The sequence below is a fragment of the Macaca nemestrina genome, chromosome 1, assembly GCF_043159975.1.
Source record: "Macaca nemestrina isolate mMacNem1 chromosome 1, mMacNem.hap1, whole genome shotgun sequence".
NCBI classification, from domain to species: domain Eukaryota; kingdom Metazoa; phylum Chordata; class Mammalia; order Primates; family Cercopithecidae; genus Macaca; species Macaca nemestrina.
In genome coordinates this window covers 187,330,699-187,345,395 of record NC_092125.1, presented here as the reverse complement: position 1 = coordinate 187,345,395, position 14,697 = coordinate 187,330,699, and the positions used below count along the sequence as shown (strand labels likewise).

The 14,697-nt window shown below is 46.6% G+C and overlaps 1 protein-coding gene across 3 annotated transcripts in view; it reads left to right on the top strand.

Annotated features, from left to right (window-relative positions):
- Positions 1 to 14,697, top strand: part of LOC105494961 (RAD54 like) — a 35,813-nt gene that overhangs the window by 14,158 nt on the left and 6,958 nt on the right. For 2 of the 3 annotated variants that reach the window (XM_071093760.1, XM_011764049.3), the window contains exons 6-16: positions 373 to 442; positions 558 to 846; positions 1,079 to 1,203; positions 7,241 to 7,391; positions 10,469 to 10,595; positions 12,239 to 12,313; positions 12,449 to 12,579; positions 13,124 to 13,234; positions 13,387 to 13,510; positions 13,893 to 13,971; positions 14,291 to 14,470. In XM_071093760.1, the coding sequence (XP_070949861.1) occupies positions 621 to 846; positions 1,079 to 1,203; positions 7,241 to 7,391; positions 10,469 to 10,595; positions 12,239 to 12,313; positions 12,449 to 12,579; positions 13,124 to 13,234; positions 13,387 to 13,510; positions 13,893 to 13,971; positions 14,291 to 14,470 (1,329 nt within the window). In that variant the 5' untranslated portion in view covers positions 373 to 442; positions 558 to 620. The remainder of the gene's footprint in view (positions 1 to 372; positions 443 to 557; positions 847 to 1,078; positions 1,204 to 7,240; positions 7,392 to 10,468; positions 10,596 to 12,238; positions 12,314 to 12,448; positions 12,580 to 13,123; positions 13,235 to 13,386; positions 13,511 to 13,892; positions 13,972 to 14,290; positions 14,471 to 14,697) is intronic. The other variant, XM_071093759.1, reaches the window with a different exon arrangement.

The window sequence follows — 14,697 nt, the reverse complement described above, 5'->3', positions numbered from 1 at the left end:
GTATTTTGGTGTGATTTCTCTTTAGGATTGGCATGTGTTTTCAGAGAGTAGATGATTGGGGAAGGAGACTGCCTGGGGAAGAGCCTGTGGTCATGTCCAGTGAGTAGGCATTCCTCATCCCCTCCTGCCTTCCCAGGATGCTCACTTAGGAGGAGGAGTGATTGAGGTGATGACATAGGGAACCCATTCCTCTCTGAGCTAACTTTCTAACTCCTAAAATAGGAATTTGCTATGGTTTTATGACTTATCAGCCAAGAAGGTCTTCTCTTAGGCAGCTGCCTCTGTTGCCTCTGGATCAGCAGGACACAGCTTCCTGAGGGTGCTCCCTTGCCCATGTCTGAGCACACTGTTTTCTTTGCTGTGTTTTCTCAGGGAGAAACTCCCTGTCCATGTGGTTGTTGACCCTATTCTCAGTAAGGTTTTGCGGCCTCATCAGAGAGAGGTAAATGAGGGTGAGGGGAATGAGGTGTGGGCTAGGGGCTGAGCCTGGGAGACTACCATCCCTGTGACAGCAGCAGCGTAGGTGCCAAAGTGGACTGAAGGCTGTTATTCTCTAGGGAGTGAAATTCCTGTGGGAGTGTGTCACCAGTCGGCGCATCCCTGGCAGCCATGGCTGCATCATGGCTGATGAGATGGGCCTGGGAAAGACGCTGCAGTGCATCACATTGATGTGGACACTTTTGCGTCAGAGTCCAGAGTGCAAGCCAGAAATTGACAAGGCAATGGTGGTGTCGCCTTCCAGCCTGGTGAAGAACTGGTATAATGAGGTTGGGAAATGGCTTGGAGGGAGGATCCAACCTCTGGCCATCGATGGAGGATCTAAGGACGAAATAGACCAAAAACTGGGTATGGAGCCTTAACAAAGATGGCTGCACTCTCCTGCGTAGCCTGCTGCTTTCTTATGTGTATGCTCACTTATGGCCAGGGGGAAGGGCAATGCAGGGGTAGCAGAAAAGAGAATTTCCATTGAAAATAGTTGAAGTGGAGTCAGTTTCCAGGCTAAATTAAAAAACTGTTGAGTTGGTTTTTTTTTTTTTAAAGATTCTGAATTGTTCCCTTGACACCTTTTCTGTTGTAGAAGGATTCATGAACCAGCGTGGAGCCAGAGTGCCTTCTCCCATCCTCATAATTTCGTATGAGACCTTCCGCCTTCATGTTGGAGTCCTCCAGAAAGGAAGTGTTGGTCTGGTCATATGTGACGAGGTACTTGACTCAGCAGTCTGGGTGGTAGGAGAAAATCTGTCAAAATCTCTTCACTGAGTATTGCCTTCCAAGGGCTGTGCTAGTCACTGGGGAATGCTGAAGACAGGATGCTGCCGTGGAGACAAGTGATAGGGAGAGCCTGTGATACCAAAATACAAGATACTGTCTGCCAAAAGAGGGCTTAAACAATGCTTAGAACTCCAAGGAGAGTGAGATGCTGGGGACTGATTGGCTTTGTTGTCTCCAGATAGTATCCCTGGACTAAAGAAGGACCTTGAAGGGTGGGTGGCAGTGTTTAGAGGATATAAACCAGAAAGTGTCTGAGAAAAGTCTTAACTTAGAGATTTATTCTGTCAAGGTTGAGGATGCTCTGGGGAAAAAGAGACACAAGCTACAGTAGGATCTGTAGCCTGTGCTTTTTCCAAAGCGGCTTTTGAGGACTTCAATATTTAAAGGGGGGCTGGGCACGATGATTCATGCCTGTAATCCCAGCACTTTGGGAGACTGAGGTGAGTGGATCACTTGAGCCCAGAAGTTTGGGACCAGCCTGGGCAACATAGTGAAACCCCACCTCTACCTAAAAATAAAAATATTAGTCAAGTGTGGTGGTGCACCTGTAGTCCCAGCTGCTCGAGAGGCCGAGGTGGGAGAATCAGCTGAGCCCGGGAAGTGAGCAGAGATTGCGCCACTGCACTCCAGCTTGGATGATGGGGTGTGAAACCCTGTCTCAAAACACACATATGGCCAGGCGCGGTGGCTCATGCCTGTTATCAGCACTTTGGGAGGCCGAGGTGGGTGGATCATGAGGTCAGGAGTTTGAGACCAGCCTGGCCAAGATTGTGAAACCCCGTCTCTACTAAAAATACAAAAATTAGCTGGGCATAGTGGCAGGCACCTGTAATCCCACCTACTCGGGAGGCTGAGGCAGAAGAATCTCTTGAACCCAGGAGGCGGAGGTTGCAGTGAGCCTAGATCATGCCACTGCACTCTAGCCTGGGTGACAGAGCAAGACTCCGTCTCAAAAAAAACAAATTAAAAAGAAACAAAAACACACATATACACAGACACACATGACCCTTTCTCAAAAAAAAAAAAAAAAACCACACACAAACACACATAAAGGGGCAAGAGCAGGCTGGAGGGAAAGAGAAACCATCAGTTATGCATTCAGCTCAATAAATCTGCATTTTACATACAGTTAAGTAAATAAAGAGTAGAGGAAGAAGTCAAATACACATTTGTCTGGGAGGGAGGATTTCTAGTCTTGTCTTTGTCTTCTACCTGTAAAGATGAGCTGTTTATTTACATTGTCAGGGTGAGGGAGGCCACCTGGGGAGAGGCATGGCCTTCTGTCTACTGCTATCTGTTTAGGAACAAAAGGAAAGACAGTTTTTTGCATGACTAGTTCCCAAGCTTAACTTTTCCCTTTGGCATAGTTTGGGGTCCTGAGATGCCATTTTCCTTCCACAGGGAACAGGTTCTAGAATTAGAGACTTTTATTCATATCCTGACTCTGCCACTTACCAGCAGTGTGACCTTCAACAAGTTACTTTACTAGTTGAACCTCTGTTTCTACATCAGTAAAATGGGGTGATAATATCTGCCTCATAGGATTATTGTGAGGATTAAATGATATTATTAAGAAAAAGCTCTTATCGCAGTGCCTGGTATGTCATAAGACCTTGGCAAATGTAAGCTCTGGTGGTTATTCCAGGTGGGGGGTACTTGCAAGAACAAAAGCAGAGATAAGAAAGTCCATACACCTTGTAGTAGTAGTTTGTGTTGACTCCTTGTTCCTTCTCTCTGGGATTAAGGGAATATGGCCGTAGTTACTTCCTGGCCTTTTCCAGTATATGTGAATGGCAGTAGAGAGGCTAGTACTTAGGAAGTAGTGAGGGTGGCTGGGAGCTTCTGACTATAGAGAATTTTTCAGGACTTCCCAGTGGACTTGGCGACCCTGAGTCTATAGCCATTGTGTGCAACTTCTGGGGAGAGTTGAGCTCCTTTGTATACCCCTGAGGTTCTAGTGGAGAGGTGGCTGAAAGACTTGGCCCTATCTGTCAACCATTTGGCAGGCTAGGCTCAGCTCTGGGTACTGTAGATAAGGCCAGTTGTCTGAGGAACTTCAGAGAGGGGACAGAGGGAAAAAGCTTGCTTTTGGGTACCATGCTTTCTAGTTGTGAGCTATTTTCTGGTCAGTCATTGTCTGGCTGGTCTTCAGACTCCTAACTTCCTGGTAGGAGTAGGGAAGTTACCAGGTTGAGGTGAGGTACGCATGTTACTGCCCTGTGGTTCACTGGCATCTGCTTCATCACTGTGGAGGGAGACTATGCCAGGAGCCAGGTCCGAAGCATTGTGGGAGGGGAAGGCAGGCTGTAGCTGTTGAGCCTTTGAGGATTAGGGAGCATCTAAATTTTTTTCTACCTTTTTTTTTTTTTTTTTGAGACAAGGATCTTTGTTCTGTTGCCCAGATGGAGTGCAGTGATGTGATCTTGGCTCACCACAACCTCCACCTCCCAGGTTTAAGTGATTATCCTGCCTCAGCCACCTGAGTAGCTGATATTACAGGCGTGCACCACCACTCTGGCTAATTTTTGTATTTTTAGTAGAGATGGGGTTTCACCATGTTGGCCAGGCTGGTCTCGAACTCCTGGCCCCAAGTAATCTGTGACCTCGGCTTTCCAAAGTGCTGGGATTACAGGTTTGAGCCACTGTGCCCAGCCTTTTTCTTCTCCTTAGTGTTTTTTTCTTCCCCACTCTGTCCTGTTTTATGAGCTGACTCTGTGCAGGGCACAAGGGATGACGCTGCCTCTTATCACACTGCAGCCCCTTGGCTGTTTACCTTTCTACTTGTTTACCTTTTATTTTGTCAACTGTCAGGGATCTGAGAAACCGAAAGTCCTGAAAAGATAGTCATCTTACTCCAGGAAGGGAGAGGGTTTGTCCTGTTCAGACCCTGGATAGGGAAGGTGCCATTTCAGGCTTTCATGTTCTCAGCTCCCACAGCGTCTTCCTCCCAGCTAACGCATTTCTCTGGAACACAGTTTTTCATAATAACTTCTATGTACAAAATCTTTGATCCTCAATCAAAAGACATGGAATCAGCTCTGGCTTTGCCACTTACAAGCGTGACTTTCCACAGATGAGAATGCTCTGAGATTGTTTCTTCATCTGTAGAGTGGGTGACACAGGGGCTACTTGAAAGGGATATGATCCAGATCAAGAGAAAGGATATTTGGGAGCACTTTGTACAAGTGTATAAATAGCAGCGGGATTGACCTCATCATCATCTCAGTCTTAAAGATTAGGAGACAAACTCAGGGAAGTGCGTGGTGACTTGCCCAGGTTCACCCAGCGAGTACATAGTAAGCTGGAATGTGAATGCAGGTGTGAGATTCCAAGTCATGGCTCTTTTTCCTATCGCCCTCTGCCTCGGATGCTTGGTGCAGAAAGAAGCTTGCCTTGGGTATGGAAGGGTTGTCCCTGTGCTCCTCATCGAGACCCATGTGGATCCTTAGTGACTGATCCAATAGGGAACTGGGGTTGGCTTTCTCTTTTGCAGAGACAGGATAGTGTGGTAGCCCATTTCATTTGCTGGGTCATTTATTAAGTGCCTTTTGTGTGTCAGGCCCTGGAGATCTCACAGTGCTGTCCCTCAGGGAGCTTCAGTTTAGAAGATCTAATGGGTGGTGCTCATTTCCCCTGGACCTGTTGGGTGATTTCCTCTGACTTTCAAGTCTCATTTCCCTCTTCAGTTCAGAAGTCTAAACGTTTTTTTAGGGCTAGTACTTGGAGCCTCTAATATATATATATTTTTTAATTAAATTTCTAGGCTAAACACTGGCTCACACCTGTAATCCCAGGACTTTAGAAGGCTGAGGTGGGCGGATCACTTGAGGTCAGGATTTCAAGACTAGCCTGGCCAACATGGTGAAACCCTGTTTCTACTAAAAATACAAAAGTTAGCCCGGCATAGTGGCACATGCCTGTAATATAAGCTACTCAGGAAGCTGAGGCGCAAGAATTGCTTAAACTGGAGAGGCAGGCACATGCCACCACACCCAGCTAATTTTTGTATTTTTAGTAGAGAGAGGGTTTCACCATGTTGGCCAGGCTGAACTTGAACTCCTGACCTCAGGTGATCCACCTGCCTCCGCTTCCCAAAGTGCTAGGATTACAGGCATGAGCCACCATGCCCCGCTGGTTTATTTAATCTTTAATAGCAACATTGGTCATTATTTCATTCTTTCCTTCAACTAACATTCGTTGAGCTTTGTCCTATACACTGAAATTATACAGGTGAATCTGACATAGTCTCTGCCTTAAGAAATCCTGGTCTCTGCCTAGTTGAGAAGATAAAGTACAGGAGAGTGATTAGCACTCTAGTACATATATTATGGATGAGGGCAGAGTGGTACAGTGTCCAGACTCTGAGTCATACAGGTCCTGAGTTCAAATCCCAGCTCTGCTACTTTCTACTGGCATGATTTTGGATAACTGTTTACCTCTCTAAATCTTAGTTTCTTCATCTCTAAAATGGATAATACAATTTCCATTCGTGTGGATTACAGAACAGAATACAGGTAAATTGTTTAGTTAGTACCATGCCTACCACATTAAACGGGTTCACTAAATAGTAGCAGCCATTATGTACATAGTGCCACAGGAGCACAGAGGTGAGAGAGACAAGCAGCCTGGAGTCACTGAGGAAGGCTTTGCATAGGAGGTGACATTTGAGGAACTTGCCTGTGGAAAAGAGCTCTAGGCAGAGAGGTGGCATGGGCAAAGAGACATAAGGAAATCCAGCATTAGGAGTGATGAGGAGGTCAGGCTTCCTGGACTGTGACAAGCTTGGAGAGTGTCATAGAAGTTCACTGGGGTCTCATTGAGAAGGGCTTTGAACGCTAAGCTAGTGAGCTTAAAGAGCTTGGACTTGATGCTATAGATGGGAGAGTCAGTGAAGGGTCTGTGTTTAATTGCGTTGTCAAAGCCTGACTCAAGGGAACAACACTGATTGCTGATTCTTGGTTGAGTGGTTGAGTTTTGTGCGCCTTACCCAGTGTGGGGCTGGATATAGAAAAGGTACCGGCCTGATCTTGCCCATGTAGCTCTTGGAGAAAGAGGGAAGGTGGTCCTTTATGATTTTCTTGAAAAAGGCTTAAAAGAAGTAGTAGAGGAGTGGAGAGAATGGGAGGACAGGACAGGGAGAATAGGGATTGGGGAAGAGATGTAAAGGGAAGCAGAGGGAAGCTCTGTGGCTCTACTAGCTGTGTGGATTCTGGTGGGACATGGAGCCTGGGCCAAGTCCCTTTAACACTGATGGCCCAGACAAGGCCCGGAGTCTAATACAGAAGGCGTCTGGCTCAGAAGGTTCTGAGTTGGGTAGACTGATATAGAGGGAGGACTCCCTGAAAGCATGGGTTTGTCATATGGCCACATGATCTCTGAAGAGTATAGGTAGGCTGCCAAGGCTCTGGAGGTGGGGCAGGGAAAGGGATGGAAAGGAACAGAGGGAATCTCTGCTTTATGGGTATAACACTGGTCTGGAAACGAGAGGTCTGTCTTTTGAGCCTAACATTCTCCATAGTCAAGTGGGTAAACCCTGTCTTATGCTGCCCCCTGCCTATTTCCCAAGGCCCTAGAACCTGTAATGTTTTTGTTTTTTGTTGAGACAGTTCCTCACTATGTCACCCAGGTTGTAGTGCACTCATGGCTCACTGAAGTTTTGACCTCCCGGACTCAAGCGATCCTCCCACCTCAGCCTCCCAAGTAGCTGGGGCTATGGGTGTAAGCTGCTATGTCCAGCTCATTTTTGTATGTTTTGTAGAGATGGGGTTTCACCATGTTGGCCAGGCTGATCTGGAATTCCTGGGCTCAAGTGATCTGCCTGCCTCGGCCTCCCAAAGTGCTGGGATTACAGGCGTGAGCCTCTGCACCTGGCCTGGAATGTTTTTGAGTGCTCTTTTCCTGTCTATACGAGACTTTGCTACTGTATAGAGAATGCCACGTTGCACTCTGAATAAGGATTCTTTTGTAGGGACACAGGCTCAAGAACTCTGAGAATCAGACTTACCAAGCCCTGGACAGCTTGAATACCAGCCGGCGGGTGCTCATCTCCGGAACTCCCATCCAGAATGATCTGCTTGAGTATTTCAGCTTGGTACATTTTGTTAATTCCGGCATCCTAGGTAAGAATCTAGCCTTGTTTGCCACATCAGAGAGGAGCCCTGCCTAGTCTTTGGGAGTATAACTCCAGCTGAGGAGAGAAAGAAGAGAATGCTAGTTATATGTGGGTCACTAGGCACTCTTGTAGGAAGGCTTCTCTTGTCAGGGAGTAGCAAAGCCATTGGGAGGCCTTGGATCTGCTGAGCAATTCAGCAAAGCCCATGTTGGCCATTTTTCCATTGCAGAGGTGGCAGGGGCTATACAGGGTGTGGTGTTATGACGAGCTGAGGGTGGAATTATTATTTTTGCTTCTCACATCCTAGCTCCCTTACAAGAGCTTTGGCCTCAGAGCAAGCTCTGTGTTGGGCAGATGTGTGTTTTTTAAAAATCATTTTAACCATTTTTAAGTGTAACAATTCAGTGGTATTAAGTACATTCACGTTGTGCAACCATCACCATCATCCATCTTCAGATTTTTTTTTTTCTATTTGCTAAACTGAAAATCTACCCATCTCCCCTTCCCTCCCAGTGCTTTGAGAGGCTGGGGTGGGAAGATCACTTGAGGCCAGTTCACGACCAGCCTGGGCAACATAGTGAGATCTCGTCTCTACAAAATAAGAAAATTAGCTGGGTGTGGTGGTGTGTGCTGCTGGTCCTAGCTACTTAGGGGGCTGTGATCATGCCATTGCACTCTAGCCTGGGCAACAGAGCAAGGCCCTGTCTCTAAAATAATAATAATAATAATAAAAACTCCTCATTCCTCCCTCCCCTAATCCCTGGCAACCACATATATATTTGTGAAAGGGTGTGTTAGTACCATCCCAACTTGCCAGTGCTCAAGAGTAAGCAGAGAACCTGCTGAGTGGCAAGATTATGACCAAGTGAACACATTTGTGTAACCACCATTAGATTAATTACTAACACTCACTTGGCAGCCCCTTTTCTAATCACTGTCCTCTCCTTTCACCCCAGCAGTAAACTCCTTCTTGACACTATAGGTTGGTTTTGCCTATTTTTGAATTTATATAAATGAAATCATATAGTATGTATTCCTTTATATCTGGTTTCTTTTGTTCAACATTATGTTTATAAAGTTTATCCACATTATGTGTAGCAGTACTTCATTCATTTTCATAATTGCATACTATTCCATGTTATGAATACACTAGAATTTATTCTACTGGTTTGCTTTTGTTTGTTGAGACAGAGTCTCTGTTGCCCAGGCTGGAGTACAGTGTTGCAATCATAGCTCACTGCACCCTCAACTTCCTGGGCTCAAGCAATCCTCCCACCTCAGCTTCCTGAGTAGCTGGGACTACAGGCACATGCCACCACCACTGGCTAACTTTTAAATTTTTTATAGAGATGGGGTCTCACTATGTTGCTCAGGCTGGTCTTGAATTCCTGGGTTCAAATGATTCTCTTGCGTCAGCCTCTCAAACTGCTGGAATTACAGGCATGAGCCCCTATGCCTGGCTTCCAACTTTTTCTGTTTGGATATCTGGTTCACCCTGCATCATATATTGAAAAGACCATTCTTTCCCCCATTGCTTTGCAGGGCTACCTTCTTCATAAATCAAATGTTCATATATGTGTTGCTCCATTTATGGACTCTATTCTGTTCCTCTGGTCTGTTTGTCTCCTTGTGCCAGTACTCCTCTGCTTTATTTACTGTGGCCTAATAAGTCTTGATATTCATTAGTGTGAATATTCTATCTATAGTCTTCTTTTTTATTAAATTTTGACACGGGGTCTTGCTTTGTCACCCAGGCTGGAATGCAGTGGTGAGATCATGGCTCACTGCAGCCTTAACTTCCGGGCTCTAGTGATCCTCCCGCCTCAGCCTCCTGAGTAGCTGGGACAACAGGCACACACCATCATGCCTGGCTAATTTTTGTATTTTGGGTAGAGGTGGGGTTTTGCCATGTTGTCCAGGCTGGTCTTGAACTCTTGAGCTCAAGCAATCTGCTCAGCCTCCAACTATATTCTTACTCCTTAACGTTGTCCTAGATATTCTTGGCCCTTTGCATTCCCATGTAAATTTCAGAATCAACTTGTCAATTTATGCCCCTACTGCCTGCCATACCCACCAAAATAACTCTAACTGGATTTTAATTGGGCTGTATTGAAACATAGATAAATTCTGAAACATCTTTCATTTTTATAATAAGGAACCTTCCAATATATTAATATGCTCTGTCTCTCAACTTATTTAGGTCATCTTTAATTTTTCTCAATGTGGCCAGGTGTGACGGCTCACAACTGTAATCCCAGCACTTTGGGAGGCCAAGGCGGGAGGGTACCTGGAGCCCAGGAGTTCAAGACCAGCCTGGGCAACATGGCAAAATTCCATCTCTACAAAAAAATACAAAAGTTAGCTGAGTGTGGTGGCATGCGCCTATAGTCCCAGCTTCTTGGGAGGCTGAGGCTGTGGTGAGCCATGATTGCCCCATTGCATTCCAGCCTGGGTGACAGGGAGAGAACCTGTCTCAAAAAAAAAAAAAAAAAAAAAAAAATTGGCTGGGCACAGTGGCTCACGCCTGTAATCCCAGCACTTTGGGAGGCTGAGGCGGGCGGATCACGAGATAAGGAGTTCAAGACCAGCCTGACCAACATGGTGAAACCCCGTCTCTACTAGAAATACAAAAATTAGCCAGGCACGGAGGTGGGTGCCTGTAATCCCAACTACTCGGGAGGCTGAGGCAGGAGAATTGCCTGAACCCAGGAGACAGAGGTTGCAGTGAGCTGAGATTGTGCCACTGCGCTCCAGCCTGGGTGACAGAGCAAGACTCCAATTTAGGAAAAAAAAAAAAAAAAATCCACTCTGGCCATGTTTGTCTTTTTAGTGGACTATTCAGTCCATTTACATTTACTCTAAGTAATTATATATTTGGATTTTCACCTATCATCTCACTATTTGGCCTTTCAAGTCTTCACTGCTTTGATACCTCTCTGATCTGTTAAACAGAAATTGGCCTATATTTTGTTTAGCCTTGTTCTTGGTAGGAAGGCTGTTGTGAGAAGGTAGTCTGCCATCACTAGCTGTGGGAAAATCATTCCTTTTCCACATTCTTCTGTTTTCCTTCTCTCCTGTTTTTAGGGACTGCCCATGAATTCAAGAAGCATTTTGAATTGCCAATTTTGAAGGGTCGAGATGCTGCTGCTAGTGAGGCAGACAGGAAGCTAGGAGAAGAGCGGCTGAGGGAGCTCACCAGTATTGTGAATAGGTAATGACCTCAAGCAAAGTCATTAGAATTGCCTCCCAAACCATCCATGGCCAGTCCTTTGGGGGCTTTGCCTGTCTAGAGCCCTCAAAGGCTGAGATTCTAGGAAGGGAGTGGGATCTGTGTCCTAACTACGGCCACTGAATAAACAAAGGAGTCTTGGAGGCGAAGTTCCTGCTTTCTTTCTAGCCTGGGCTCTGTGGTCTGGTTTTGGTCTGTTTATCAGCCTGCTGAGGAAGCTCTTCTCTGATGCTGCTGGACTTCTTGAGCAAAGTATACCTTGAAGCATTACTAGTATTTCCAAAGCTTCCTGTCAGTTTGTCTCAGACCCGAAGCATTAGGCTTTTCTTCCCAGGCCCCATAGTCATTCTGTGACAGGTAGGAGAAGATCTGAAAGGGGCTTGTAGCTCCCAGGCTAAGAGGACTTACTTTTTCATGGGACTTACATAACCCAGGGGGTAGGCACATTCTGGACTCCTTTGTCCAGAGGTGGTATGCACTTAATAGGTTACATTCTAAAGAGTCCTCCTGCCCTTCCCAACAACTGCCTGGCTACCTGGCTACCTCTCCCTACCAATTTTAGATGGCAGGCCGGGTGTGGTGGCTCATGCCTATAATCCCACCACTTTGGGAAGCTGAGGCAGGTGGATCACTTGAGGTAAGGAGTTCGAGACCAGCCTGGCCAACATGGGGAAAAACAAAAATTAGCCTGGTGTGGTGGGGTGCACCTGTAGTCCCAGCTACTCTGGAGGGAGAGGCAGGAGAATCGCTTGAACCTGGGAGGCGGAGGTTGGAGTGAGCTGAGACGCGCCACTGCACTCCAGCCTAGGTGACACAGCAAGACTCCGTCTCAAAAAAAAAAAAAAAAAAAAAATTAGATGGCAGGAAGAAGAATTGGTGTTTTCTTAAGATCTGCTTCTTAGGTGCCTGATCCCTATCCTTCCTGGTCTTCCCAGGAGGTCTATGCTTAATTCCATTTAGCCATGTAGCGGTGGGCATTTGGACAAATGCAAGCGGAAACTCCCCTAAGGACTTAGTAATTTACAGCTTGCTTTTCCTGTTAGAGCTCCTGTCTCAATGGGAAGCCTCAGTCTTCTCTTGAAGACTAGGCAGCGTATTGAAGGGGAAGAGAAAGTGTTGCCTGTCTAAGCTAGAATGTTTGGAAGGTCTTTGTTCCCATAACTGAGACCCTGATACAGATGTGTTTGACATAGGTCTGATGAGTCTCTACATTTTTTTTTTTTTTTGAGACGGAGTCTTGCTCTTATTGCCCAGGCTGGAGTGCGATGGGGTGATCTCGACTCACTGCAACCTCCACCCCCTGGGTTCAAGCAATTCTCCTGCCTCAGCCTCCTGAGTAGCTGGGTTTACAGGCGCCTGCCACCACATTTGGCTAATTTTCGTATTTTTAGTAGAGAAAGGGTTTCTCCATTTTGGCCAGGCTGGTCTCGAACTCCTGACCTCAGGTGATCCTCCGCCTCGGCTTCCCAAAGTGCTGGGATTACAGGTGTTAGCTACTGTGCCTGACCAGTCTCTGACATTTGATACTGTAAAAGAGGGCTAGGTCCTTTGGGTGGTAGCTTTTATTCCCGTAGTTAGCATGGCAATTTTACCAGCCTCTTGCCTTTTTACCCTGTTTTCTCTAGATGCCTGATACGGAGGACTTCTGATATCCTTTCTAAATATCTGCCTGTGAAGATTGAGCAGGTCGTTTGTTGTAGGTACTGAACTCAACTGAAAGATCTGGAGTGAGTGGGTCAAAGCCTAGCTCCTGAAGCATGGCTGGACTCTCAAGGTGTTCTCAGAGGACAGGAGGGTGGTCTAGCTTTTTCCACTGACCCAGCTGCCTTTTTTAGGCTGACACCCCTTCAGACTGAGTTATACAAGAGGTTTCTGAGACAAGCCAAACCAGCAGAAGAATTGCGTGAGGGCAAGATGAGTGTGTCTTCCCTTTCTTCCATCACCTCGCTAAAGAAGCTTTGTAATCGTGAGTTGGGCTTGTGTCCTGGTGTCCTCTGTGAGAGTGAGCAAGGGAGGGTAGGTTCCTGTAGTGGCCCGGCGACCCTCACTAAAACTTGTCTAGAGTCATCCTCATAGAGGCCACATGTGATTCCAACCCTACCCAAAGCACGAACCCTGCATTGTGGACTCTGTTTACCAGACCCTTTGCTTTGGAAAATTGAACTCATCTTCTGTCCAGTCCATGCTTGATGACCTGGGATATGTCGACTGTGTTTGTGAGTGCTTGCATGTACACATGCTCATATACAATGTTGGGCAGGAGGAAAAATAACAAAGAAACCTTGCCTGCTCTGTTATAGCTCCCTTCTTGTTGGGAGAACACATTAGTGAGTGAGATTGTCCATCCATTGTCCCAGATGGCACCGACTGTATCCTGTTGGAATTTGGTAGGATGAAGATCAAGCAAGTCTGATATTGAGGAAGGCCTTCTGGGCTAGGCTTCTAGAGGGAGTTCTAGTGAACACTGTTCAGAAAACAAAGTAGCTGGGTTTTGTTTTGTTTTCTCCCAGATCCAGCTCTAATCCATGATAAGTGTGTGGAAGAGGAGGATGGCTTTGTGGGTGCCTTGGACCTCTTCCCTCCTGGTTATAGCTCAAAGGCCCTGGAGCCCCAGCTATCAGGTGACCCTTTTCCTACCAGTATGTGGGCTTCTCTAGGAGGAGGGTGGGAGATTGTCTTTGTGCTAGGGCTGTCCTGTTTCAAGGCAGGATATCAAAAGTGCCTGGGCCATTGGGATAGCCAGTAGGGGATTGCTGGTTGCTCCTCTTCCCAGGTAAGATGCTGGTCCTGGATTACATTCTGGCGGTGACCCGAAGCTGTAGCAGTGACAAAGTAGTGCTGGTGTCGAATTACACCCAGACTTTGGATCTCTTTGAGAAGCTGTGCCGGGCCCGAAGGTAGGGAAGAGCCTAACCAGGATGCCAAAGGGGATGTACCCCTCCCCTACTGCCCCTCTAGTTCTGATTTGTGGATGTGGGCCAAGATCTGGGCACATAAATGCTTTCCCTGAAGATATCTTCCCTTATTGCTGTGATGGCCCCAGCTCAATCTCCAAGTAGAAGATCCCCTAGTCCTTCAGGTACTCCTTTAGGACAGAGTCTTGGCCTCTAGCTCCCTGCCCCTGCCTTTGGGAGCTTAGGGCCTCAAGCATGGTTATTTCAATCCCTTCAGTAGCTCTCACTCTGCTTTCTTGGGTCTTTTTAAAAAAGTTTTTATTTTTAAATTTTTTTTCCCCAATCACTGAAGCTCTATTTTCTTGGGTCTCAAACCCCCCTTCAGGTACTTATATGTCCGCCTGGATGGCACGATGTCCATTAAGAAGCGAGCCAAGGTTGTAGAACGCTTCAATAGTCCATCGGTAAATGCACATCCCCTGTCCTCACACCACCAATGCAGTATCATCAGAATTAAGGATTGATGGAGAAGCGATAAGGGGTTACCTTGATTTTTTTTTTTCTTCTTCCCCTAGTGGATATGGTAGGATTTGGCTGGTTGGTGATGGCTGGGCTGGGAACTGACTTTGTGCGTTGAGAAATTGGCTGGTGAGCGGATAAACTGGTGGCTTTCACAATTGGTACTGAGTAGTATAGAGGCATGAGAGAGGAGCTGGTTGGGCTGAGCAGGATCCCAGTTTAGGCTATAAGAGGTTCCTTTTCTCCTGTTTCTTCTCTTTCCAGAGCCCTGACTTTGTCTTCATGCTGAGCAGCAAAGCTGGGGGCTGTGGCCTCAATCTTATTGGGGCTAACCGGCTGGTCATGTTTGACCCCGACTGGAACCCAGCCAATGATGAACAAGCCATGGCCCGAGTCTGGCGAGATGGTCAAAAGAAGACTTGCTATATCTACCGCCTGCTGTCTGTAAGGATGGTGATAGTAGTCATAATGGGGGTGGGTTATGGAACGAGACCTTCAGGACCATCTTGTTTCTTAGTGCCTCTCTTTGGCCTTTCTGTCTCTAGCAGTAGCCAAGCTATGGGCCCAGAAGTGAGTCCTTTATTCTTCTGTTCTCCCTCCCCTTCTCTCCATCCCATTCCCTCAAACCATTCTTACTGTGCCATCTGAACACTTGTTCAGTACATCCTTTT